Genomic DNA, 25,854 nt, shown 5'->3' with positions numbered 1-25,854 from the left:
CATATAAGCGATATCATATGATATTTCTTTCTCTGAGTTACTTCACTTAGTATAATAATCTCCAGGTCCATCCATGTTGCTGCAATGGCATTATTTCATTCTTTTTAATGGCTGAGTAATATTCCATTGTATATATGCACCACATCTTCTTTCTGTCATTTGCATTTTAACAAGCACTACAGGTGGTTCTGAGATCGGTGGTTCAAGGACCACCTTTTAAAAGAGCTGAGAGAGAAAAATGGGGGGAGGTTAACCTCAGAGTCAAATTAGGCACTTGCTGTTTGTTCTGTTAAAAGATGTGGTGGAGACAGACAGAACTCCATGCCTAAATGACACTTAGGAATTCCAAGCGCTCTCCCATCCCCCTGCCTCCTTCCCAGATTCCCACCAACCCACATACTTGCACATGGGCTAGATTTAGTTCACCCTGAGCCTGGGATTTGAGAGAGACCATGCCCACGAAGTGCCCATGTATGGAGGGAGCAGACATGGTGGAAGCTAACAGACTCCAAATCTGCCAATTTTCTGGAAAAATTCTGGATGGCTAGAGGTTAAGATAACTAAGTGTGGCTACCTTGTTCAGCCAGAGAACAAAGAAGCAGGACTGGACTTTGCAGCATAGCCATGGGGGGTGAGTTAGAAAGTGCTTTTCAGGGCTGTGTGCCAGTTGATTGAGAAAACAAGAGAACTCTGCCTTGTTTTCCCTTTGCTTTCATTGCTGAGTCCATGTAGTTCATGTGGATCTGTAATTGACTGGTTCCACCATATTGCTGCCTGCAAAATCCACCAGAAGACAAGTATTCTAGCCTCACTCCACGGTCCTAGTGCATTACTGGCACCTGAGTGGTTTGAAAACATTACTCTTATAGGCCTCTACTGCCAATTTATAACCTAGAAATATTTCACATATAGAAGGCTACTTTAGGTCCCCCCTCCAAGGTTGTTAATTATGAGTTTTTTAAATCCTGCCTAATATTTCCACTCAGTTCATTACGGAGTTGCTTCTGTTTGCCCATCTCACATTCTAAGACCGCATGTAACATATAACATACACTCCTCTTGGGTAAAGCCCCTTCCCCACCCCCCAAAAAAAGTTATTTCTTGTTTGTTCAAAAAGAAGAAAGTTGTCTCTCAAAACAGGCCTTATCTAATCTGAGCTCTCGGCAGCATTCTACACAGGCTGGGCCCTTCTTCCGAAAAACACTTTCTTGCTGCTTTAGAAACCACACACACTTGGCTTGCTTCCTACTTCTCTGGTTATTCTTTCTCAGCATCTCTGTGGATTCCTCTTCCTCTACCCACCTCTTAGCTACCCCCCTTAGGAGCCTCACTGTCTATACACTAGTGATCCCGTGGCTCCAGGACTCCTCTGTATGCTGCTGATTCTCCTGTATCTAGCACAGAGCACATCTCTCTTCTGACTCAGATGTACACTTGTCTACTAGGCATCCTAACCCAGATGCCCCACAAAAAGGTCAACTCAATATCTCTAAAGCTAAACTCCTGAATCCTTATCTCAGTAAAGAGTACCCCCATCCATCCAACTTTCCAAGCCAAAATACAGGCATACCTTGGAGATGTTGTGGGTTCAGTTCCAGATCACCATGATAAAGCAGGTATTACAATAAAGCAAGTCAATTTTTTTTTGGTTTCCCAGTACATCTAAAAGTTATGTTTACTCTATACTGTAGACTGTTAAGTATGTGATAGCACTGTGTCTTAAAAACCAATCTGTATACCTTAATCTAAAAATACTTTCTTGGTAAAAATGCTAACCATCATCTGAGCCTTCAGCAAGTCACAATAGTAGCATCAAAGATCACTGATCATATATCACCATAACAAATATAAGAATGAGGAAAAAGTTTGAAACATTGCGAAAATTACCAAAATGTGACACAGAGACATGAAGTGAGCAAATGCTATTGGAAAAATGACGCCAATAGACTTGCTCCACGCGGGGTTGCCGCAAATCTTCAATTTATGAAAAAATGTCATATCTGCGAAGCACAAGAAAGCGAAGCACGATACAATGGGGTCTGCCTGTATTTCTAGATTGTTCTCGCTCTTCAGTGGCTCTTTCACCCTCCACTGGTCTCTGTTCTCACTGCCTGTACTTCATTTACCTTTGTCAGCTCTGCATGATTGCAGCAGCCTCCTAACCCTATATTTGCCTTCTCGAGACCAGGGGTTGGCAAATCACAGCCAGTGGCTTTACATTTTTTTAAAGGGCTTACTAAGAATGGCTGTTAAAGGGTTATTAGAAGAGCCATTAAAATTGATCCCAGAGCTCTTTGATTAACTTGATTGCACTTAATAAGTGTTGGAGCTGGGATTTGAGCCCAGGTTATTTAAAGGGTTATTAAAGGAATGGCTTATGCATTATTTATTTTTTATGATGAACCTAAATTTTTTTATTTTGTTTTAATTAGTCATCCAGTTTATACACATCAGTGTATACATGTCAATACCAATCGCCCAATTCATCACACCACCACCACCACCACCCCACCGTGGCTTTTGCCCCTTGGTGTCCATACATTTCTTCTCTACATCTGTGTCTCAATTTCTGCCCCGCAAACTGGTTCATCTGTACCATTTTTCTAGGTTCCACATATATGCATTAATATACGATATTTGTTTTTCCCTTTCTCACTTACTTCACTCTGTATGACAGTCTCTAGATCCATCCACGTTTGTACAAATGACCCAATTTCGTTCCTTTTATGGCTGAATAATATTCCATTGTATATATGTACCACATCTCCTTTATCCATTCGTCTGTCAATGGGCATTTAGGTTGCTTCCATGACCTGGCTATTGTAAATAGTGCTGCAATGAACATTGGGGTGCATGTGTCTTTTTGAATTATGTTTTTCTCTGGGTATATGCCCAGTAGTGGGATTGCTGGATCATATGGTAATTCAATTTTTAGTTTTTGAAGGAACCTCCATACTGTTCTCCATAGTGGCTGTATCAATTTACATTCCCACCAACAGTGCAAGAGGGTTCCCTTTTCTCCACACCCTCTCCAGCATTTGTTGTTTGTACATTTTCTGATGATGCCCATTCTAACTGGTGTGAGGTAGTACCTCATTGTAGTTTTGATTTGCATTTCTGTAATAATTAGTGATGTTGAGCAGCTTTTCATGTGCTTCTTGGCCATCGGTATGTCTTCTTTGGAGAAATGTCTATTTAGGTCTTCTGCCTATTTTTGGATTGGGTTTGTTTTTTTAATATTGAGCTGCATGAGCTGTTTATATATTTTGGATATTAATCCTTTGTCCGTTGATTCGTTTGCAAATATTTTCTCCCATTCTGAGGGTTGTCTTTTCATCTTGTTTATGGTTTCCTTTGCTGTGCAAAAGCTTTGAAGTTTCATTAGGTCCCATTTGTTTATTTTTGTTTTTATTTCCATTACTCTAGGAGGTGGATCAAAAAAGATCTTGCTGTGATTTATGTCAAAGAGTGTTCTTCCTATGTTTTCCTCTAAGAGTTTTTTAATGTCCAGTCTTACACTTAGGTCTCGAATCCATTTTGAGTTTATTTTTGTGTATGGTGTTAGGGAGTGTTCTAATTTCATTCTTTTACGTGTAGCTGTCCACTTTTCCCAGCACCACTTATTGAAGAGACTGTCTTTTCTCCATTATATATCCTTGCTTCCTTTGTCATAGATTAGTTGACTATAGATGTGTGGGTTTATCTCTGGGCTTTCTGTCTTGTTCCATTGGTTTATGTTTCTGTTTTTGTGCCAGTACCATATTGTCTTCATTACTGTAGCTTTGTAGTATAGTCTGAAGTTAAGGAGTCTGATTCCTCCGGCTCTGTTGTTTTCCCTCAAGACTGCTTTGGCTATTCGGGGTCTTTTGTGTTTCCATACAAATTGTGAATTTTTTTCTTCTAGTTCTGTAAAAAATGCGATTGGTAATTTGATAGGGATTGCATTGAATCTGTAGATTGCTTTGGGTAGTATAGTCATTTTCACAGTATTGATTCTTCCAATCCAAGAACATGGTATATCTCTCCATCTGTTTGTATCACCTTTAATTTCTTTCATCAGTGTCTTATAGTTTTCTGCATACAGGTCTTTTGTCTCCCTAGGTAGCTTTATTCCTAGGTATTTTATTATTTTTGCTGCAATGGTAAATGGGAGTGTTTCCTTAATTTCTCTTTCAGATTTTTTATCATTACTGTATAGGAATGCAAGAGATTTCTGTGCATTAATTTTGTATCCTGCAACTTTACCAAATTCATAGATTAGCTCCAGTAGTTTTCTGTTGGCATGTTTAGGATTCTCTATGTATAGTATCATGTCATCTGCAAACAGTGACAGTTTTACTTCTTCTTTTCCAAATTGTATTCCTTTTATTTCTGTTTCTTCTCTGATTGCTGTGGCTATGTTGAATAATAGTGGCAAGAGTGGACATCCTTGTCTTGTTCCTGATCTTAGAGGAAATGCTTTCAGTTTTTCACCATTGAGAATGATGTTTGCTGTGGGTTTGTCGTATAGGGCCTTTATTATGTTGAGGAAGGTTCCCTCTATGCCCACTTTCTGGAGAGTTTTTATCATAAATGGGAGTTGAATTTTGTCAAAAGATTTTTCTGCATCTGTTGTGATGATCATATGGTTTTTCTTCTTCAATTTGTTAATATAGTGTATCACATTGATTGATTTGCGTATATTGAAGAATCCTTGCATCCCTGGGATAAATCCCACTTGATCATGGTGTATGATCCTTTTAATGTGTCGTTGGATTCTGTTTGCTAGTATTTTGTTGAGGATTTTTGCATGTATATTCATCAGTGATATTGGTCTGTAATTTTCCTTTTTTGTAGTATCTTTGTCTGGTTTTGGTATCAGGGTGATGGTAGCCTAATAGAATGAGTTTGGGAGTGTTCCTTCCTCTGCCATTTTTTGGAAGAGTTTGAGAAGGATGGGTGTTAGCTTTTCTCTAAATGTTTGATAGAATTCACCTGTGAAGCCATCTGGTCCTGGACTTTTGTTTGTTGGAAGATTTTTAATCACAGTTTCAATTTCATTCTTTGTGATTGGTTTGTTCATATTTTCTGTTTCTTCCTTGTTCAGTCTTGGAAGGGTATACCTTTCTAAGAATTTGTCCATTTCTTCCAGGTTGTCCATTTTAATGGCATAGAGTTGCTTGTAGTAGTCTCTTAGGATGCTTTGTATTTCTGCGGTGTCTGTTGTAACTTCTCCTTGTCATTTCTAATTTTATTGATTTGAGTCCTCTCTCTCTTTTCTTGATGAGTCTGGCTAATGGTTTATCAATTTTGTTTATCTTCTCAAAGAACCAGCTTTTAGTTTTATTGATCTTTGCTATTCTTTTCTTTGTTTCTATTTCATTTATTTCTGCTCTGATCTTTATGATTTCTTTCCTTCTTCTACCTTTGGGTTTTGTTTGTTCTTCTTTCTCTAGTTCCTTTAGGTGTAAGGTTAGATTGCTTACTTGAGATTTTTCTTGTTTCTTGAGGTAGGCTTGTATAGCTATAATCTTCCCTCTTAGAACTGGTTTTGCTGCATCCCGTAGGTTTTGGATCGTCGTGTTTTCATTGTCATTTGTCTCTAGGTATTTTTTGATTTCCTCTTTGATTTCTTCAGTGATCTCTTGGTTATTTAGTAATGTATTGTTTAGCCTCCATGTGTTTGTGTTTTTTACGTTTTTTTCCCTGTAATTCATTTCTAATCTCATAGCGTTGTGGTCAGAAAAGATGCTTGATATGATTTCAATTTTCTTAAATTTACTGAAGCTTGATTTGTGACCCAAGATGTGATCTATCCTGGAGAATGTTCCGTGCACACTTGAGAAGAAAGTGTAATCTGCTGTTTTTGGATGGAATGTCCTATAAATATCAATTAAATCTATCTGGTCTATTGTATCATTTAAAGCTTCTGTTTCCTTATTTATTTTCATTTTGGATGATCTGCCCATTGGTGTAAGTGAGGTGTTAAAGTCCCCCACTATTATTGTGTTACTGTCGATTTCCTCTTTTATAGCTGTGAGCAGTTGCCTTATGTATTGAGGTGCTCCTATGTTGGGTACATATATATTTATAATTGTTATATCTTCTTGGATTGATTCCTTGATCATTATGTAGTGTCCTTCCTTGTCTCTTGTAACATTCTTTATTTTAAAGTCTATTTTATCTGATATGAGTATAGCTACTCCAGCTTTCTTTTGATTTCCTTTTGCATGGAATATCTTTTTCCATCCCCTGACTTTCAGTCTGTATGTGTCCCTAGGTCTGAAGTGGGTCTCTTGTAGACAGCATATATATGGGCAGCAAGCCTGTGTCTTTTGGTTGGAGCATTTAATCCATTCACGTTTAAGGTAGTTATCGATATGTATGTTCCTGTGACCATTTTCTTAATTGTTTTGGGTTTGTTTTTGTAGGTCCTTTTCTTCTCTTGTGTTTCCCACTTAGAGAAGTTCCTTTAGCATTTGTTGTAGAGCTGGTTTGGTGGTGCTGAATTCTCTTAGCTTTTGCTTGTCTGTAAAGCTTTTGATTTCTCCATCGAATCTGAATGAGATCTTTGCTGGCTAGAGTAATTTGGTTGTAGGTTCTTCCCTTTCATCACTTTAAGTATATCATGCCACTCCCTTCTGGCTTGTAGAGTTTCTGCTGAGAAATCAGCTGTTAAACTTATGGGAGTTCCCTTGTATGTTATTTGTCATTTTTCCCTTGCTGCTTTCAATAAATTTTCTGTGTTTAATTTTTGCCAATTTCATTACTGTGTGTCTCGGCATGTTTCTCCTTGGGTTTATCCTGTATGGGACTCGCTGTGCTTCCTGGACTTGGGTGGCTATTTCCTTTCCCATGTTAGGGAAGTTTTCAACTATAATCTCTTCAAATATTTTCTCTGGTCCTTCCTCTCTCTCTTCTCCTTCTGGGACCGCTATAATGCGAATGTTGTTGTGTTTAATGTTGTCCCAGAGGTCTCTTAGGCTGTCTTCATTTCTTTTCTTTCTTTTTTCTTTATTCTTTTCCGCACCAGTGAATTCCACCATTCTGTCTTCGAGGTCACTTATCTGTTCTTCTGCCTCAGTTATTCTGCTATTGATTCATTCTAGTGTAGTTTTCATTTCAGTTATTGTCTTGTTCATCTCTGTTTGTTTGTTCTCTAATTCTTCTAGGTCTTTGTTAAACATTTCTTGCATCTTCTTGATATTTGCCTCCATTCTTTTTCTGACATCCTGGATCATCTTCACTATCATTATTCTGAATTCTTTTTCTGGAAGGTTGCCTATCTCCGTTAAGTTGTTTTTCTGGGGTTTTATCTTGTTCCTTCTACTGGTACATAGCCCTCTACCTTTTCATCTTGTCTATCTTTCTGTGAAAGTGGTTTTTGTTCCACAGGCTGCAGGATTGTAGTTCTTCTTGCTTCTGCTGTCTACCCTCTGGTGGATGACTAAGAGGCTTGTGCAAGTTTTGGCTTTTCATTTTTGAAGGGTTATTTAAACAAATAAAAACTAGAATATACAACAGAGACCATAGGTGGCCCTGAAAGCCTAAACTATTTGCTATATGTCCCTTTACAGAAAAAGTGTGTGACTTCTGCCCCAGATCATTTGACATGCTATTGCCAGAGCATCTTTCTTTCAAAATTGTCCATGCTGCTCCCAGGCTTAAAATTCTTTTCATGTCCAGCTAGCACTTGAGGATAAGTTCCAAATGCCCTAGCATGATATACAACGCCTTTTATCATCTGATATCTGCCTGCCTCTCTTGCTTCATCTCTTACCACATCCCCTCACTTCACCCCACTGAGCTCTGCCCTTCTGAGGTACCCACTTACTTGCTGTTTACAAATTTGCTTGGGAGCTTCCAACCCACTTTGTCTATCTAATCCTATCCTTCCTGACAGGAATCCTTCCCTGCAAGGCTGGGTCAGATGGCCCCCTCTGCAACCCACATGGTACCCTGTGCGTAATACTCTATCTCTGCCCTAACATTGTGTATTAGAATTAGTTATTTGTTTTTCTATATTACCTTCTGGATTATGTTACTCTTCTTCAAAGGCAAATGCTTAAGAATGTATCTTATTTTCTCCACAATTCCAAGAACATAATAGACACTAGACAGATGATAAACTGATGGATGAAGGAAGGAAGAAAAGAATGATGGATACCAGTGATGAGGAGGGAGGTCTCCTAATGGCTGGAGACAGCAGTCTGCATGGTTTTGCATAATCTGGACTTCCAGTCTCTAATGTGCAGTTATGGCGGAGTTCCACAGTGGTACCCACTCCCAACTTAACATTTCTACCTTGCCCACGTGTTCTCCCCTTAAGAAGTTTCAGGAACCCCGAGGTTCTGTGGCACACAACTGTACAATCTGCAAAGTACTGCTATAGTGTGAATAAGTGCCAGAGTAGATATCTTATGGTATCCTGTCTCCCATTACATCCAGGCCAAGGGATAAATCCTCCTCATCATCACCATCATCGCTAACATTTATTGAGCACTTGCTTTGAGCTATAAGCTGTTCTAAGTATTTTACAGGTGTCCATTTATTCTTACAATAACCCTTTGACGTTACTATCCCAATTTTACAAATGTTTACAAATTGAAGCACAGAGATGTTAGATTAAGTCTGGCTCCAGGGACCCTGTTTCTTTGTATTGATTTTAACCTTAGTTGAATACATGGGCTTGCCATTATTTTAGAAAGAAGCCATTGGGGTCAGCTAGACCTAGCATAAAAAAACATGCTATCTTCTAGCCAGCTGGCTTCCAATTTGTGAGGCTTTTGTTTTTATTGTGGCACATCTGTTTCAGGGAGAGCCTTTTCTTCTCTTGATCACTCTACCTTTACATACAAACCCCCAGCTGTAAAGATGCACAGTGCTCGGCACATAATAGGCACTCATAAATATTATAATTGTCACATCTGTGTTTGTGTCTCTAACCGTGTATGTTTACAGTGTTGATGGCCTGTGTATGTGTGTGCTTAGATAACTCAACCACAAACAAGATGAAGCTGAACTGTTTCTTGCTTTTTGGTCACTCTGATAAATACTGAACACTTCCTGGGCCCTTCTACTTTTCACCACATTTTGAGCTGAGATTCAGGCAAAAGCTGAATTTGCATTTGGAGAGGGGGCAACCCTAGTTGAAGAATCTTGTAAATAACTCTTCCCCACATCTAATACTGGGAGGTTCATGTCATTATGGGCAAATATATATGTTCAGTATTCCTACATCGGAATCCAAACTCCAGAAACAACACCTGCAAGGGCACTGCTAACTTCTTTACAGAAAAGTCAGATTTTCCAAAATTGCCACAGGGAGCTGGGTTACTAAACTGGGAAGGAAAGCTGCATGAGGATTGATCCTGTCCTCTGAGAAGGATCTAAACACTGCTGATAGCCCCACAATAGGGCAGGGAAGTCCCTGCTTGCTACGCAACACCTTTGGTCCAAGAGTGAGCTGGTAGTCACATACTCCTCATAGCTCAGCTGATAGAAGTCTTAAAGCATTTAAACAAGGCTTTCCTAAAAGTTATGGGCTTTTTCAAAGGAATGCAGTTGAACATAACGAAGAATACGAAACTAGATACTTGGAAGAAAATACTGATCCCTTTTTAGGGATGGAGAAGCAGCTCACAGGTGCCATTCCATCTATATGGAACCCTAGGGAACAGGCTAATGCCATGGAGTTTCTGCCTTTTAATCCCTAAGCTGGTCCCTGCCTTCTTTCTATTGTGTGCCTGGGTGCACCCACCTCACTCCCCCACCCCCTTGGTCAAGAGGAGCAACCTGATGGTATATCAGTTAACCCTGGGGACAGTCGACAGTGGTGGAGGATGGGAAGGCTAGAATCACAGCATCTTAGTTCTACCACATAGTATCCACATAAGTCTAACCTCTCTGAACCTTGGTTTTCTCATTAGTTAAAATGATCATACCCACCCTGCAGAAAAGTGGAGTGAAGAACAGAAATATTATCTGTAAAGTGCCTGGCACACAGTGGATACACATTTGACAGTATAATTGTCACTTGGAGATGAGACCAGTGTAACACACCATCTTCCAGGATGTCACAAAATTAGGAGTTTTACTCTTATTTTGAGGAACCCCTGGGCAGTTGTTCAAAGAATAGCACTAGAAAGGTGTCTAGGAAAACACAGTGTGATTGAGAATTATCAGCCTAAATCCAGACAACAGGAGAGGATGCTTATACTCTACTGACAGTTTTTTGCTGACATTTCTGATCTGGTAGGACAGAGAAATCGGTATGCTCTAAGTGTTTATACTTTCCAGAAAGCTCTGGACAATGTTCCAAAGTGGTGTTGAGTAGGAGATGAATTAAGGAGTATTTGGAAGGCTTTAGCTTGGGCAACGCAGAGTATCCACAAATGGAAACTTCTTAGAATGGAGGAGAGAATCAGATGGAAAATGCCTCCAGGGTCAATTTCAGAACCACAGTTGTGAATAATGCTATATGTAAAAGTCATAAGCACATGAAATGCAGTTTCCAAGTTTGTAGATAATATAAAAACTGGAGGCTGGGCAGTTAGGAAGGGAAGAAGAAACCAGTTTCAATTTGGTTTGGCTTGTTTCCTTTATAGAACTAAAGGAAATGGGGAGGACAAATGTTTCTCCCTGTTGAAAAGTGTAAGAATAGCAAGTCAGAGAAAAAGGAGCCATCCCAGTAAATACATAAGCTTAGCCAAAAAAAAAAAAAAAAAAGTATAGAAGGTCAATGCAAGGTCACAGAAATGACTAGCATGAATCAGACAGCAGAGAACATTAGAGGACATCAGTGAAAACCAGAGACAATCAGTGACAACCAGCCACTGTCTACTCTCTGAAAAGCTAGAGGGTCTCAAAAGATCCCCCTAGCAGTTAATTTATTCTTCCTAGAAAAGTGGTCCTAGCAAATAGCAGTTCTGAAAAAGTGGTTAACATTTTCGTATAAATGAGGAAGATCCTGAAACAAACCAGAAATGAAAGTGCTTCCATGTTCTAGGTCAGGGTCAGCAAACTTTTCTTGTAAAGGGCCGGATAGTAAACATTTTAGCTTTGCAGGCAATCCCGTCTCTGCCTCAACCACTCAATTCTGCCAATGTAGCATAAAAGCAGCCATAGAAAGTTCTTAATCTGCTGTGGCCGTGTGCCAATAAAACTTTATTTACAAAAGCAGGTGGCAGCCGACTGGAGTTTGGTGATCTCTATTCAAGGTAAATAGGAAATCCAGTCAGAGTCATTTCACGCAGAGGTCTGTAGTTTGAAATGAATTACCCAGCAGGCAGATAGAACTACTCATATTAGCAAATTCAAGACTTTATGATTTTCTTAAGAGAAGGAAGCTGAAGGGTTTGGCAGAAAGTATTAGGACAGGGTTAAGAGTGTGTGGTTAGGTGACCTTTCCCATTCCAAAAATATTTTCTATACTTCCACCTGGAGCAGTCATGGAGCTTCCGGCATTAAATAACTTTTAGTTGCAACTAAATTAAAAACAGCCAAGGTTAAAAAAAAAAGTTGCCCTCACCAAATGGTGATACAGAACTCTTCATGAACCTCAAATCTGTTCCCTAAAATATCTGTACAAAACAAAGCTCTCCCTTGCAAGTCTCTGGGCTACTATATTTTTTGGTTTTGGAAAAAAATTCTTGCTCGCGGAGGACGTCTTCTCATAGCATTCTTTCTGTCCTCCAGCTTCAAGCTACTTAAAATCCAGAATGTTCTTGTTAGTGACTGTCCATTTCCCTAAGTAACTACAAATCTTCTCACAACTTACCCCCAACCCAAAATAAAGCCAAACCACAGGCCTTCCTATTAGGCCCCAGTGGATGCTTGAATAGAGTCAGTTTTTTTTAAAGGTCAAAGGTCATTCCCCATTTCTGATTCCCTGCACCAGCTGAGCAAGCTACTTAACTTCTCTGAGCTTCTGCGTCCTCTCTAAAATGCGATGATAATATCAATCTAGTAACATGATAGAATAAAGTTGTATAAAACTTGTCCACTTACCTACTAGATACCTGTTCCCACTCTCCCTTTGTGGTAGATTTGATTATCCTAATCTTAGGAATCCCTAAGCAGAAAAAAGAAAAAAAAAAAAAAAATCTGCATTTCAGGGTAAGGAAAAGACCTCAACATGTCCCCCTAGGAGTTGGGAGCTGATGTTCTTTGCACAGTACCCCTTAACTTACTCGCTTCTAAGCGCACTTTTTTCCAATTCTTATTCTTTTACTCTTATTTCTATACTTTTTTTGCAATTGCAGAATTCTGGCTTTTTTTCTTTTCAGTGTTCTAAGATTTCAGTATTTGGTTAATAGTGTTAAAACAGTTATGGAAATAACTAGTTGTCCTTATTCCGAGATTCCTGAGTCAAGAATGGAATTGAGGCAGTTGCCAACCCAGTGTGCCATGTGGCCTCAGTCCTCTGCTCCTCTTTCCCATCCCCAGGGCTGCCACCAAGGTAAACACACTGTGGCCCATGCCCCACTCTCTCACAGGGCAAATGCCTTACCACCTGGCCATGGCCCTGACTTACGTTTTTTTTCTTGAAAACGCTACATTTCTCAGTCATTTACCCATGTCAAAGCAGCTCCTCACAACATCCAGAATACGTAGGTTCAGACATGAAGAGTGAATGATGATGGCGATGGTGATGTCGACAACACCAAATAATAATAGTAACCTGCACTTCTGTAGTATTTACTATGTCAAGTACTTTTGTATGTTCTTGAAATACCCGAACTCACGTAGAATATTCACAACAACCCTAGGTTGGTGCAGTAATTCTCCTCATTCTATAGATGAGAAAACTGTGTCACTGAGAAGTAAATTACTGGTCCAAGGTTACAAAGCTACTACGTGGTACAGCTCGGGTTGTGACCCAGTCACCATGACTCTGGAGTCTGTGCTCTTATCCACTGTGCTATATTGTCAAAATGATCATCTTCAGCTCCATTGCTTTGAAGGTCACTAAATAAGTCTTTGTTAAGTATTTATTCAGCATGCCAGCACTATACTGAATACTGAAGAGAGAACTATAAAAGAAGTAGGAGTCCCAGCCCTTGAAGTATTCGTTTACAATCTAACTGAAGGAATGAGATGTTGTAGAATGGAAAGGGCTTTGTAGTACAATTTAAGACAACTCTGGAAGATCAGGAAAGGAAGGGATTCTTGTGGACTGTGGTAACAGGAGGTTGAACTTGAACTTACTCTTAAGGGATGGGGAGAATTTGGAAGGATCAATAGGAGGAGGAAGAACATGAACTCTGTCCAAAACTAATGACAAGGAGAGTCAAAGAGGCTATCTTGAATGGAAAGACAGGTTTGTGTTGGGATGTGGGACAGATAAGTTTGAAAAGATGAGGAAGACACTGTTCTAAAAAGAAAGGATGTACCTATAATTTCTAGGTTCTAGTCGTGTGTTGAGACCTAAAATGGGCTTAAGAATGATTTGTTAAGGTGAGAGGCCTGAGATGGTACATCATGGCCGATGTAACAAATGGGTATTTCTGGGTCCAGAGCTTGAAATTTTCCTCTGACAACTGGAAATTCCAAGGAGGACTTTCAAGATGGTCATGTAGGTTACCCACACCTGTACCATCAAAAATTACTAATTTACTAGATGTATCTGATGCTTAAGCTGATACTTTTTTACTTAGAAAACAGTAAGAAACTGTTCCTTAGAAATAGGTCCTCAGAAACAGTAAGCTCACTCCTTTATTTGATCCTCACAAGAACTCTCTGAGGTGTTATCCTCAATTTGCAGAAGGAACTTAGAGGCTCGCAGAGCTGAAAGGCTTGCCCAAGAACACCACGCAAGTCTATGTCTCTTGACTGAAGTCGGGAAGGCTTCTCCTCTACCGCAGTTTCACATGGTTGGTTGCGGATATGACTTTGAGAGGTGGGCCTGTACAAGACAGTGGTGTCACCGTTGAGCCAAGGATTTAGAAGGCATCATGATGCCCCGCCACACACAGGATTGCTAGAGCCTTTCCTCTAGACACCCAGAGCAGCCTCCTTTTCAAATGAGAGTACTTTCTGACTATGCATTGCAAATGCAGAGGAGAGAATTCCACCACAAGGAGCTTGTGCTTGGTAGGACTGGCCCACGAGCACTTTGTCCATATCCTACTCGTTTGGACAACAAGGGCTTCACTTGTGTAACTAAAACAATTGTCTGTATTCTCTCAAGTTGTCCTTAATTTGTAGAATGCTTGAGAAGACAAGCTGTCACAAAGAAGCTTACAAGTAAAGGCCATGAGAAAAGCAAAACTGTTCTTTCATTTTCTAGCTAAAAATAATGACCAAAGAAATAAAGCAGTAAGTTTTAGCCCAGTAAACCAAAACGGATTGTATGGGAGAAAAGCAGAGAGTATTAATATACCTAATATGACCACAGTACCATTTGCTATGTATGTCTTAATTATGCCCCAATCCACGTCCCCTCATCCTCTAATTCCATAAATTCCAAAACAACCCTGAGAAATCTTTCTGGTTTTGTTTGGAAAGCAGCACTATGTTTCTGTGCCTGTGCATTCTAAAACAGGCCTGTCAAATTTGAAACCTAAATTCAAGCTGACAGAAGTCAGCTACCAACAAATTAAGTTAAATTAATAGAGTTAAAAAAAAATTAATAGAGTTGATGCCTGAAATACAAAGAAAATGCTTTTTACCCCAGGAATCTCTCTCCCTAGATGCCAGGCTAGATAGAGAGACTAAAGCAAACCTCAGTCTCCAGCAAGCCCTTTCCTTTGCCTTGTCATGTTTGCTAGAGAGTCCTGCATGGGAACCCTCTCCAGAAGTATTTCTTCCCCTAGTGGCAGCCTCCAAACTCCCATCTACCAATTTTATGGGCATATTAAAGACATGAGAGATTGGAAAAAAGTACTGGAACAAGAAACCCTATTTCAAATCCCTACTCACACACCAAATAATTATGTACCTCCTTGAGCTAAAGAGTTCAGTTTTATGACTAGAAACAATTTCTAAGTATACACAATAAATGAGAAATTCAGATTTTGTCCCATGTAGATTTTATCTTAAGACAATATTTAAGACTGTTTTATGAAGGCAAATATTTTCGCTTCTTTATCTTTGTATGCATTTTATGGAATAGAAGACTATGTGAATGCTAAATTTTGAGATCTAGATTCCTTTTTTTTCCATTCCCATTATTTCCATCTTAGTTCAGGCCCTCATGGCTTTGTGCCCAGTGTGATGGAGCTCCCCCTTCTCTTCACCAACTTAGGGGGAATTCTTTTCCAGGCTTCATACGGGCAGGAAGCATCAAGGCTCACTCAGTAGCACCGGTGCCTGGAGGAACTGATGCAGCTATAAAAGCTAACCACCACCTAAAAAAAGTTACATGTGTTGGGCCCAGTGTGGGAGTGGGATTTACAACTCCCTGCATGAGATCAGGCAGGTGCAGTAGTTTTACGGGAAGAAAAAATGATCTGAATATAGAGAGCTAATAAATTGTCTGGCGGGGGCATATTGGCCAGTATCGTGAGCCCCTCTCCCTTTCTTCCTCACAACCTTTTCATCCCCTGTCCTTCCTCACATTTAATTCTTCATTCAGGGTGTCCAACATTACCAACAGAAGGGTCATTGGAAATACCAAAAGGTGGTCTGCAGCTTCCTTATATACTTCATTTTAACTGTTCCTTCTGCTGGATAAGAAAACATACTTCAACTGGGGTTTAGAACGTGATAAGCTGAAATGTAGAAAGAAGGGATTTGCCTAATGGTAAAACTTAGAAACAAAATCAAGTTCGAAGACCTGTCTTCTAGTCTTGTGCTCTAAATGTTCACTTCAAGAACCCCTTCTGATAGGGCTCTGATAGGGAAGGAACTATGCCAACAGACTTAGGAATTTAGCAAATCTTAATCCCTGCCTTTTGTGGATGGTAAAACTGATTAATGATCTTACACTAAGTTGAGTCATCGTAAATTGTCAGTTCTAATGAAATTTGGTTAAGCCTGCTTTCAATATTCCCGTTTGGAAATTCTTTTGGAGGCATCCATGTTCCTGGGACATCATAAAGATTTAAATCATTAAGTCAGTGTTTCATTTTTTTAATCTAAAGCAGCCTGAACACCTGAAAAGATTTAGCAATGATACTATGATGCATCTATTAAGATTCCTACAAAACAACAGTGATATTATTACTTAAAATATTGTATGGCTTACTAAAGATAAGCAAATTATAATCATCTTTCTCTTATTAGCTCTTTGAAATAAACTAAGCGGTTAGTATGTAATTGTTGACTTTGAGAGAAAACACCTAACATGGGTGAATGAGTGAATGAATGGGTGGATGAGTTCTATCAGAATGTCTCGTAGCCTCTGTCATCCCCCACAAAGTTTCAGCTCTAGTTCAATGCCACAGAAGCTAGACTGTCCCTGTAGTAGCGGTGATGGTCTGGAACGGCACTGAATCAAACACAAACCATCCAGAAACTTCCCTTTAGCTGAGATTTTCTATTTCCTTCCCTATTTTTATCCGAACTGCCCATACATAGGCAAATTGAAGAATGATGAATGTAAGCCTTGCTTTTTCTCTCTCCTGCCTTTCCTCCAAGAGGAGGCAAGAAAAAGCAAAGCAACAGCTCCAAGGCCAAAAGCAGAGCTGAGGAAGCCTGATTCATTGGCAGACTGGTCACCCACCTCAGAATAATTAAGAGCTGACTAGAGGCGGCACCAAATTGCAAATACCATAGAGTCTGGAGAGGACCCAGCAAGAGACATAGTAAAGAAAAAGAATTGTATAGTGGGAGACTGCTGCTGGGACAGGAGATGTGACTCCTAGTCTTAATTTCACCACTAAGTCTTGTGAGTTCCCTGACCTTTTCATGACTTTTTTTCCCTTTCCTGAAAAACAAACCCTTACCTGCTTTCTTCCTCTGGATGGATGTTAACATGATATTAGGTGAACAGTTCTTGGAGCCTTTGGAAATCAGAGAGGTGGAAATAATCACAAAGATGGAAATGACTGACTGCAGGAACCCCAAAGCCACCGCTAAATCATTTCTGTGCTATTGAATGATTTATTGACCTAAGGCCCTGCCAGGTCCGGCACTGGATCTCTGAAGTTCTCATCCAGTCCTCCCCCCAACCCTTCTGGGTTCCCGCCTCCGCATACACACTCCAGTCATCGTCAGCCTCATCAGGACATCAGCTTCAAGTCATCATTAGACATTAATCCGCTGAACTGCCATCATGTCACAGGTAGTTCTTAGAAATGGCATGAATCTAGAAAAGAAAAAAATAGTAGACTGAGAGGGGAGTGGATTCTGAGGCTCATGGAAGGTACTCACAATTTGATTCTTATAATTCTTTTCAGGTAAAGTATCTGAACTATGTGGTGATTATTCTGGAATTTACTCTACCATGACCCTGAAGGGCAGGCTTTACCTTCATTCTGCTGGCACCTTCTCTACAAAGAGCCCTCTGCCAAGCACTGTGGGAAATAAAACAATAAATAAGGTCTAATTTCTGTGCCCAGTGATATTTACAGACTAATGAAGGCAATAGAATTGAGATACAGTTACACATACAACTTCCTTCCAACGTGTGCATCCAGACCCTCTCGTCAGTATTCAATTTGGCTGCCTCTCTCCCACCTCCAAGTCTTAACAGATGCCTTTCTCCATATCTGGAAGCTCTGCCTACTTCCCACCATCCAGCCAAGCCCCACTCCTCCTTTATAACTTGGCCTTTTCCTGAAGAAGACTTCCCCAAATCCATCTGCAGCATTCGTTCTAGCATCTCCTCTCACCCCCGGTGTGTGTGTCATGTGTATTCAGCACACATATGCTGCCTGCTCCAACTGTTAGCATTTAGTCCAAGTAATCAACAAACTGCGTAAGCAATCCAAAAGCTCCTTATTTGGGCTTGCTAACAGAATCACACCCATCAAAGTGGCAAGAGAGGCTGGTTTCCTGAGTGTCACTGCGGCTGGTTTGTGCCTGTTGTTAAAACAGGGTTCTGACTACCCCTGAGGTTCCTTCCAGCTTTACCAATATCCAATGCCAAAAAGGAGTCAACCAACCTGACCGGCCCTACATTTCTTTTCTGTTGCTCCAGGATTCTTCTACAGCCAGATGATTCCTTACAGATCCTGGCACCCGTGGAAGCTGATGTGGGTTTCTACACTTGTAATGCCACAAATGCCTTGGGATATGACTCTGTCTCCATTGCCGTCACATTAGCAGGTAACGTGGAAATCCCTGTTCAATTCAGAAACCGTTGACTGGTGCCTACAACGTGCCAAGCAGGCCAGGGACACAGACATAAATGAGATCCATACCCTGCCTCCGGAAGTTTATAATCTGTAATTGTAATCAAATGGAGATAAAGTGTAATATGAGATAGAATGAAATAAGAGCTGATAACTAAAGAGGGTGCAGTTTCACTCTACCTGAGAGGTCTTAGACTTGGAGTAGAATTTTGATAAACAGAGATGCAGGAAATACTCCAGGCAGAGCGAACATGAGCAAAGGAGATGTATACAAGTAAGTAGCCTGTTGGGGAACATGAATCATGACCTAAGATCATTGAATGATCTTTTCATTTCTCCTCCGTCCACGTGTTGCAAAGACGACTTTAAGACCTGGGTAGCTGGAATTCTGTGGCTGTGGGTTGGAGCACAAGTGTTCTTCTCTGTGACTGTTTATTTCAACCTCTTGGTCTAATACACCTGCCTACACTTCACCTTTATCCATAGAGGTTAGGCAAACCATTCTACACATAGCAACTTCAGAAAATTGCGATTCAGAGTACCATGCCTCCCAAGGTTGTGGTCTCGTAGTAAGGTACTCTTACAAAACCTCTCTTACATAGGACGGATCCTTGCCTTTGAAACTGAAAGAGACCTTAGATACCAGCTAGACCAGAGCCCTCAGTTCTCAGAGGCCAGGCAACCTGAGGTCACATAGCCTCTCAGCTGGTGGCAGGGAAAAAGGGAACTGAGGTCTCCTAACCCCCAGATCATTGTTCCTCCTTCTCCCCACTGATACTACCATCCCGGGCTCCCTTTCCTCAGATCTGGGCCACGCAGCCTTTGTGGCGGTGTGTTGCATGTGTTTGTATTTATTCTTTTCCATTGCCGCTCCCATCAGATGATTCAGTAGATGCTAGAAAAGCCGACATCACCCCACACTGACCTCATCCATCCACGCCGGGATTATGTTGTCACGCTGTTTTCCAGTCACACATGCTACTCCCTTGCATATCTGTTTAGCAACAGTATATCTACCCCATGACCTAAGGCTGATCTGGGAAGGGACCTTGAGCGGGACGCTTTGCAGAGAGGATGAAAGTCAACAAAGAATAAGGCGAGCTAAGGGGCCCTGGGGTGGATTACAGACTGATAATAATGCCTATTCTTTTGTGTGTGTGAATAGAACATTTGCTTTGCTCCTAATGTATTCCAGTCACAATCTTTATGCCCCTCTTGGTTATACAGAGTCCAGATGCTCGGCACCCGTCTGGTTAATTCTCTTCTGCCTTACCCCCTCCCATCTGCCTTGGCCAGGGCACTGCTGACACCCTTCCAACTGCTGGCAAGTAGTGGCTCTTACAGGATTAACTCTCTTGTTTATATTTATCCAGATACGGTTCAGCTCTGTCACAGACTAAATACCCTTTGTTCACCTGAATTTAATACGATTCACGGAAACCTGTCTGGAATTAAGCAAAGCAATTGTAACATCAGGCTTGTCTTCAGCTCTTTGAAGAGGAGCTATTGGAGGCTGCCAAAATATTCAAAGCCAGGGAAGAAAGAGAGCAGCCAGAGAGGCACCGGGGGAAAGGGAGAAAAGGAGCTGAGTGATGAAGTAGTTCACGCACACCACACCCAGGGCTTAGCAAGCTGTGTCCATGGGCTTCAGTGGTGGGGTTTGTTCAGGTCCGCTAGCAGATCTGTCAAACAGATCTGTCCCTCTGAAAGGTAAGGCCCAAAATGGATACGCTGCTTTCAGACTGTATTTGTGTCTTTACCTGGGATTATCGTCTAGCCTGGTGTCAACGTCTGCACTCACAGTTTTAAGTGACTCACACCCTCTGCCAAGTATTACTGACGAAGAGCAACAAGTTAGACCCGAGTTTTGTGATTCGTGACGCTTACAGACTAGTGAAGGCAATAGATGCATGTGTGACTACCTCGACTGCAGAGACAGTTACAGTTTCCTTCAAAGGTACCCCGCATAGGCGTATAAGATACACCCTAAATATAACGTAAATGGGTGCGGGGCGGCGGTTTGCAGGGGATAGATGTGGCGCATTTCTAAATCTCATTACCAGTTATACTGTTCTTTAACCGTGTGACCTTGAACAAAGTGTATAACCTCACTGAGTCTTTGCTCTCAGCTGTAAGAGTGAAATTAATCCTATTTTACAGGATTGTTCTGAGGTTAAATAAGATTGCACGTGTGAAAAAGCCCTTAGCCCAATGCCAGGCACATAGTTCACACTCAGTAAATGTTTCGTTTTCTTTCTCTAGCTCTCCTAAAATGAAATGCATCCTGAAAACAATTTTAAAATGTGTAAAACATTAGCCCAACTTTGCTTCCACGTATTTTCCACTGGAAGTCTTCACACTGAAAATTTTCAAGTACGGACTTAGGAGCTGATTCAGCTCACTTGTGATCAAATCCTCGTGGTAAATCTCAGTGCTTCTGCGCTTTTAAAGACATTGTACATACAGCTTTTTCTGGGTTTTCTTTTTTTTTTTTTGGTTTTTTTTACCTTGACTTCAATATAAATGTAGGCCAAAAGGAAAAACAAGATTTTTCTTGAGGCTCAAGCACTCAGGTATCCCCATGATTTTATAAGAAATGTGTGGATTTTGGCCTTGCCTATGCACCTGAATCAACCAGATGCAGGGAAATTTGTTCATAGTAATTCACAAGAGCAGGCAGAGCATAGCATTTAAGCCTGCAGGCTCCGGAGCCTCATGGTCTGGATTTGAATCCTGACTCTGTCACGTCCAAGCTACATAACCCTGAGCAGCTTCTTCACACTCTCTGACTCAGTTTCTTTATTTGTCCTATGGTGATAATAATAGTGTTTGACTCAGAAGCTTCTTGTGGAGATTAAATGCCTTCATCATGTAAAATGCTTATAAGTATGCCTAGCACGTAGCAAGCACTCAATACTCGTTAGCCCTTATTATTATTGTGAGGATAAAACAAAAGCCAGGTTATTTTTACAGTAGGGGAGATTCCTTTGCCGAGACCAGAATGCTCACAAACCCTTTGTAGAGCACCTCACTCTAATGTCTCAGCGTCTCAATGTCAAGGGGGAAGCTGAATTAGCTATCTGAAAAGCGGTTGGAGTGCCTGGGTCCAGAGCAAGGGAGGTGGCTACACGAGGAACATTTCACGTGAGCCAGAGGAAGGGAGGTCTGGTGAACCCTCCCTGGCCCATAATTGGACCTCTCCTGTTGAGTTGCCCCATCCTCTGAGTTGAGTGTGTTGTCAATTCTGCTTCTCAGGTTCATTGTAGGTCCATTGGTACTCTCTACACAGTTTTTGCTTAAACATATAAACACCATTTAGTTTTAGACACACCAAACCTTCCTTGCTCTGCCCTGTTTGAGCCTGTAAGATATTGTCTTTAGAGCCCTTTGCTTCTCTCCAAACTCATCAGTGTGTGTTGGTTTTATGTTTTAAGTCCCAAAGGTTTGAGAGTACTTTGCGAGTATGTCTCGGCGTGGAGATGGCTTATGTTTCCCTACCTACTACCCTGGTTCTGGAAACTCACAGCCATGTAGACCCAGTGGCACAAAATTCCCTTCTGTCCTAAACTGACTTAATTGGATGCCTGTTTCACTGCTCAGAAGGTAAATGAGAGGGGAGGGTAGCAGGGGCTAGGGAGGAGGATAAGAATGTCACCAAAATGTCACGTGCCTAACATGTTGAAGAACTTGATTACTTTGTGTGCGGGTATAAACACAGGTAAAGAAGAGTTTCTGGTGTGTGCAAAGACAGGCATTAAGATTGGAGAGCCATCTTGACTAGTCAGATTCAGCACTCAGCCAGAGTTGCTCAGAAGGCTTCCAGATCTGAATGGTGTAGGCAGCGTTTTGAAGGAAAGCAGTAGTTTCCTGGTAAATTGCTTCAGTCTGGATCAGTGGAGGGGAGCTTTACTTACCAGTGCAGATGAGGCTTGTCCAGGTGTAAGCCATTGATGAGGTCATAGCCATAAGGGAAACGTTTTTGGTTGTCATTGATTTTATAAGATCACGAAAGAGATACTGTAAGGCCTGCTTGACATCATCAATGGAAAATGAGAAGAAGATGGGGGCTGAGGGTTTAGCGTATCTTTCATTGAAAGGAGAGAACACAGATGACCTCATCCAAAGTTTTCACAGGAAAAGAGAGGCAGAAAATATTCCTCCTTTCCTGGCATGTTTTTCTGCGTTTTTATGAGTTGAATAGCTGACACATATTGTGTCTAATAAAGAGATCACAGAAACCTCACTGGGAAAATAAAAATAAAAGGCAGTTGTTTTTTTTAATTCTTCTTTCTCGGCCCCCTCCTCATGATTTAGTAGCTGCAATAAAAGACAAGCAGTTTTGTAAGCTTTTCATAATGTAAGTCATTTCAAATTGGCATTTCTGAATTTTTCATCCAGCCATTGTTAACCAGAGGAGGATTTTGCTTCATAGAGAGTTAGGCTCAGAGAAGGGTTTGTCACCAGCGGCAAAGACCGACAAAGGAAGGTTTGCCCCAGTGCACTAGATCAGAAGGAAAGGCACACAAGTTTGGCTGTCTTCCTGATGGTGCTCTGAGCAACAGGGTAATGGCCATTGACTGATTCAAGCTGCCATCAAGGGACTTCATTATCTAATACAATACGAGGTAACCAAGTTCCTTAAGTTTTCCTCAATATGTATAGATGTGTAGCATGCCCACTAAAGAGGCCTAGCTTTTAGAGAATTCAGGTAAAATGGATGAGAGTATAGCAGGAGAATCCAACTTACTCTGCTCCCCAGTAGACTAGAGGAAACAAACAAGGAAGTACAAATGATCTAGGCTAACCCATCTCACATCCTGAAAAAGCAATTTCCACATCTGTCCAATGGAATGAAGGAAGGATGGGTGGTTGGACATGTAGTGGGTACCATATCCTTGGTTGGTTGTTTCTAGGAGAGGCTGCAGCATCATGCAGCTGTACTGGGTATGGGGTCCCTCCTCTAGGACTCTGCAGTGGAACATGCAAAAGAAGTTAGGTCAGCACCACTTGCTGCCTTAGTGTCCTGAGGGAGCTGTCAACTTCAATTGAACAATCAGAAGAGGTAATGGCAGTAACCTGAGTAACCTGACACGCTGGCATTGGCAAAAATATCTTTAGGGAATGGTGATTGAACCAAGGGAGAGGAGAAGGAAGCCATGCAGCCTGGGGATGTGCAAGAAAGGGCAGTCTAAGCCCTACCCACTTCCTTAGATCCTAAGGGCCCTGCAATATTGATACCAAAGGCACACCAACTAAACAGAATCACAAAGGTGGAGAAATACCAAGTCCTTCTCATTTTTTCGTGCAAGGTAATTAATTAGTAGTCACAGTGTAGACCCTGACTCATCAAGAAAAGGTTAAATTTGGTTAAAACTGTTTTATCAGCTTTATTGAGGTATAATTTACATCCCATAATATTCACCCATTGTAAGTGTTCAATTCAGTGATATTTTAGCAAATTTTTTAAGTTGTGTAACAATCACAGCAAACCAAGGTTATTGTTTGCTGAAAAACTCCATGGAGGTATAATTCACATACTATACAAGTCAACCATTTAAAGTATACAATTCAGTGGCTTTTAGTACATTCAGAGTTGTGCATCCATCACCACACTCAATTTTAGAACATTTGCATTATCCCCAAATAAACTCCACACCTCTTAGCCATCACTCCCCAATCCCCCCATTTCCTCCAGCCCTAGGTAACTACTAATATACTCTGTCTTCATAGATCTGCCTATTCTAGACACTTCAGATAAATAGAGTAATGCATGGTCCTTTGTTACTGACTTAGCATAATACGTTCAGGATTCATGCATTTTGTGGCATGTATGCTGCATTCCTTTTCATGGTGGAATAATATTCCATGGTATGAATATACCACATCTTCCATTTGTCAGTTGATGGACATTTGGGTTGTTTCCAGTTTTTGGCTGTCATGAATAATGCTGCAGTGACCATTCATGTGCAAGTTTTTGTGTGGACATGTTTTCATTTCTCTTGGGTATATCTACCTAAAAGTGGAATTGCTGGATTGTGTGGCACATGTATGTTTAACTTTTTAAGAAACTGTCAACTATGTTCCAAAGTACCTGCCCCATTTTATATTTCCATCAGCAGTGTATGAGGATTCCAGTTTCTCCACATCCTCACCAATGCTTGTTACTGTCTATTTTTTTAATTACAGCCATCCTCATGGGTGTAAAGTGATAATTCATTGTGATTTTAATTTCCATTTCCCTAGTGACTGACGATGTTTTCACGTGCTTATTAGTTGTTTATATATCTTCTTTGTTGGAATAGTAACTTTGGTGATAAAGACAGTGTATATGGCCTGTGTATTAGTTTTTTATTGCTGCCCTAACAAATTACCACAAGCTTAGAGTCCTAAAACAACACCAATATATTACCTTACAGTTCTATAGGTCAGAAGTCCAGTACAGTCTCACCAGGATAAAATCAAGGTGTCAATAGGGTACACTCCTTCCTGTAGACTCCAGGAGAAAATGCTTTCCCTGTTCATTTGGATTGTTGGCAGAATTTAGGTCATTGCAACCTACGACTGTGGTGCCTGTTTTAACTGAGTGTCATTCCCAGGTTCTAGAGGCTGCTGCATTCCTTAGCCCTTGGCCCTCTTCCTCCATCTTCAAAGCTAGCAGTTGGGGGTTGAGTCTTTCTCATGTTGCCTCTCTCCGACAAACTCTTCAGTCTCCCTCTTTTAATTTTAAGAACTCAAGTGATTAGACTGGCCCACCTAAATAATCTAGGATAATCTCCCAATCTTAAGGTCAGTTCATTAGCAACCTTAATTGCAGGAAATTGCAACTTTAATTCCCTTTTGTCATGTAATATAACATAGTCACAGATTCCAAGTATTAGAATGTGGACAGCTTTTGGGGGGGGCGCATTATTCTGCCGACCACACCCTGTCTGAAGGGCACCGCTCATTTTCATCTTACTAATGTCAAAGGAAAACACAAATCTAATGTTGGTAGACCTTCCAATTTTTCCATACAAGCCAAACCAAAACACACACATGCATGCACACACACACACACGCACGCACACACACACGCCTTTTGTTTTTAATCTCTCCACTTTTTTACTGAGCCCAACTAATTCAAATTTTAAAAAAATTCTTTCCAGACCAAACATGTCAGTGGTCTGCACATAGCCTGGAGGCTACCAGTGCCCTTTGGTTAAATCATCCATTTTCTATATTCTCTGCTCATGTATTACAGCTCATTTCCCAGTATAGTCAAGAGTGTTACTAAAGTGTAATATTTATTTTATTAGATTACACTAAAACCATGTAATGATTTGGATGGGAGAGAAATATTTAATTTTTTACTACTCCTAAAAAGGAAACTTATTGTAACAATAGAATAGGTAAGATTTTAGGGAAAGTATTTGCCTCATTACAAAACTTAGAGCAGATTTAGAACTATAAACCTGTGTCCTTATTGTAAACAGAGGGATTTTAAATAAATGCACACTTGGATCATTTTTTAGATCTAAAAGTTCTATGAATCTCTTACATACAAATAAAGTACAGCAATCTCCACCCACCACTACCAGCTCTAAACTCCCCTTACTTGAAATTCTAACATTTGCAAATTCTATCATTTACTTCCTTT

At 40.7% G+C, this 25,854-nt stretch overlaps 1 protein-coding gene across 3 annotated transcripts in view; it reads left to right on the top strand.

The window, feature by feature from the left end:
• ADAMTSL1 (ADAMTS like 1) overlaps positions 1 to 25,854 on the top strand; it is a 470,823-nt gene that overhangs the window by 317,143 nt on the left and 127,826 nt on the right. For all 3 annotated transcript variants that reach the window (XM_082401580.1, XM_082401578.1, XM_082401579.1), the window contains one exon: positions 18,065 to 18,192. In XM_082401580.1, coding sequence (XP_082257706.1) covers positions 18,065 to 18,192 — 128 coding nt within the window. The remainder of the gene's footprint in view (positions 1 to 18,064; positions 18,193 to 25,854) is intronic.

This window comes from Balaenoptera borealis, assembly GCF_965194805.1.
Source record: "Balaenoptera borealis genome assembly, chromosome: 8".
Lineage (NCBI taxonomy): Eukaryota > Metazoa > Chordata > Mammalia > Artiodactyla > Balaenopteridae > Balaenoptera > Balaenoptera borealis.
This window is presented reverse-complemented; position numbering and strand designations above follow the sequence as displayed.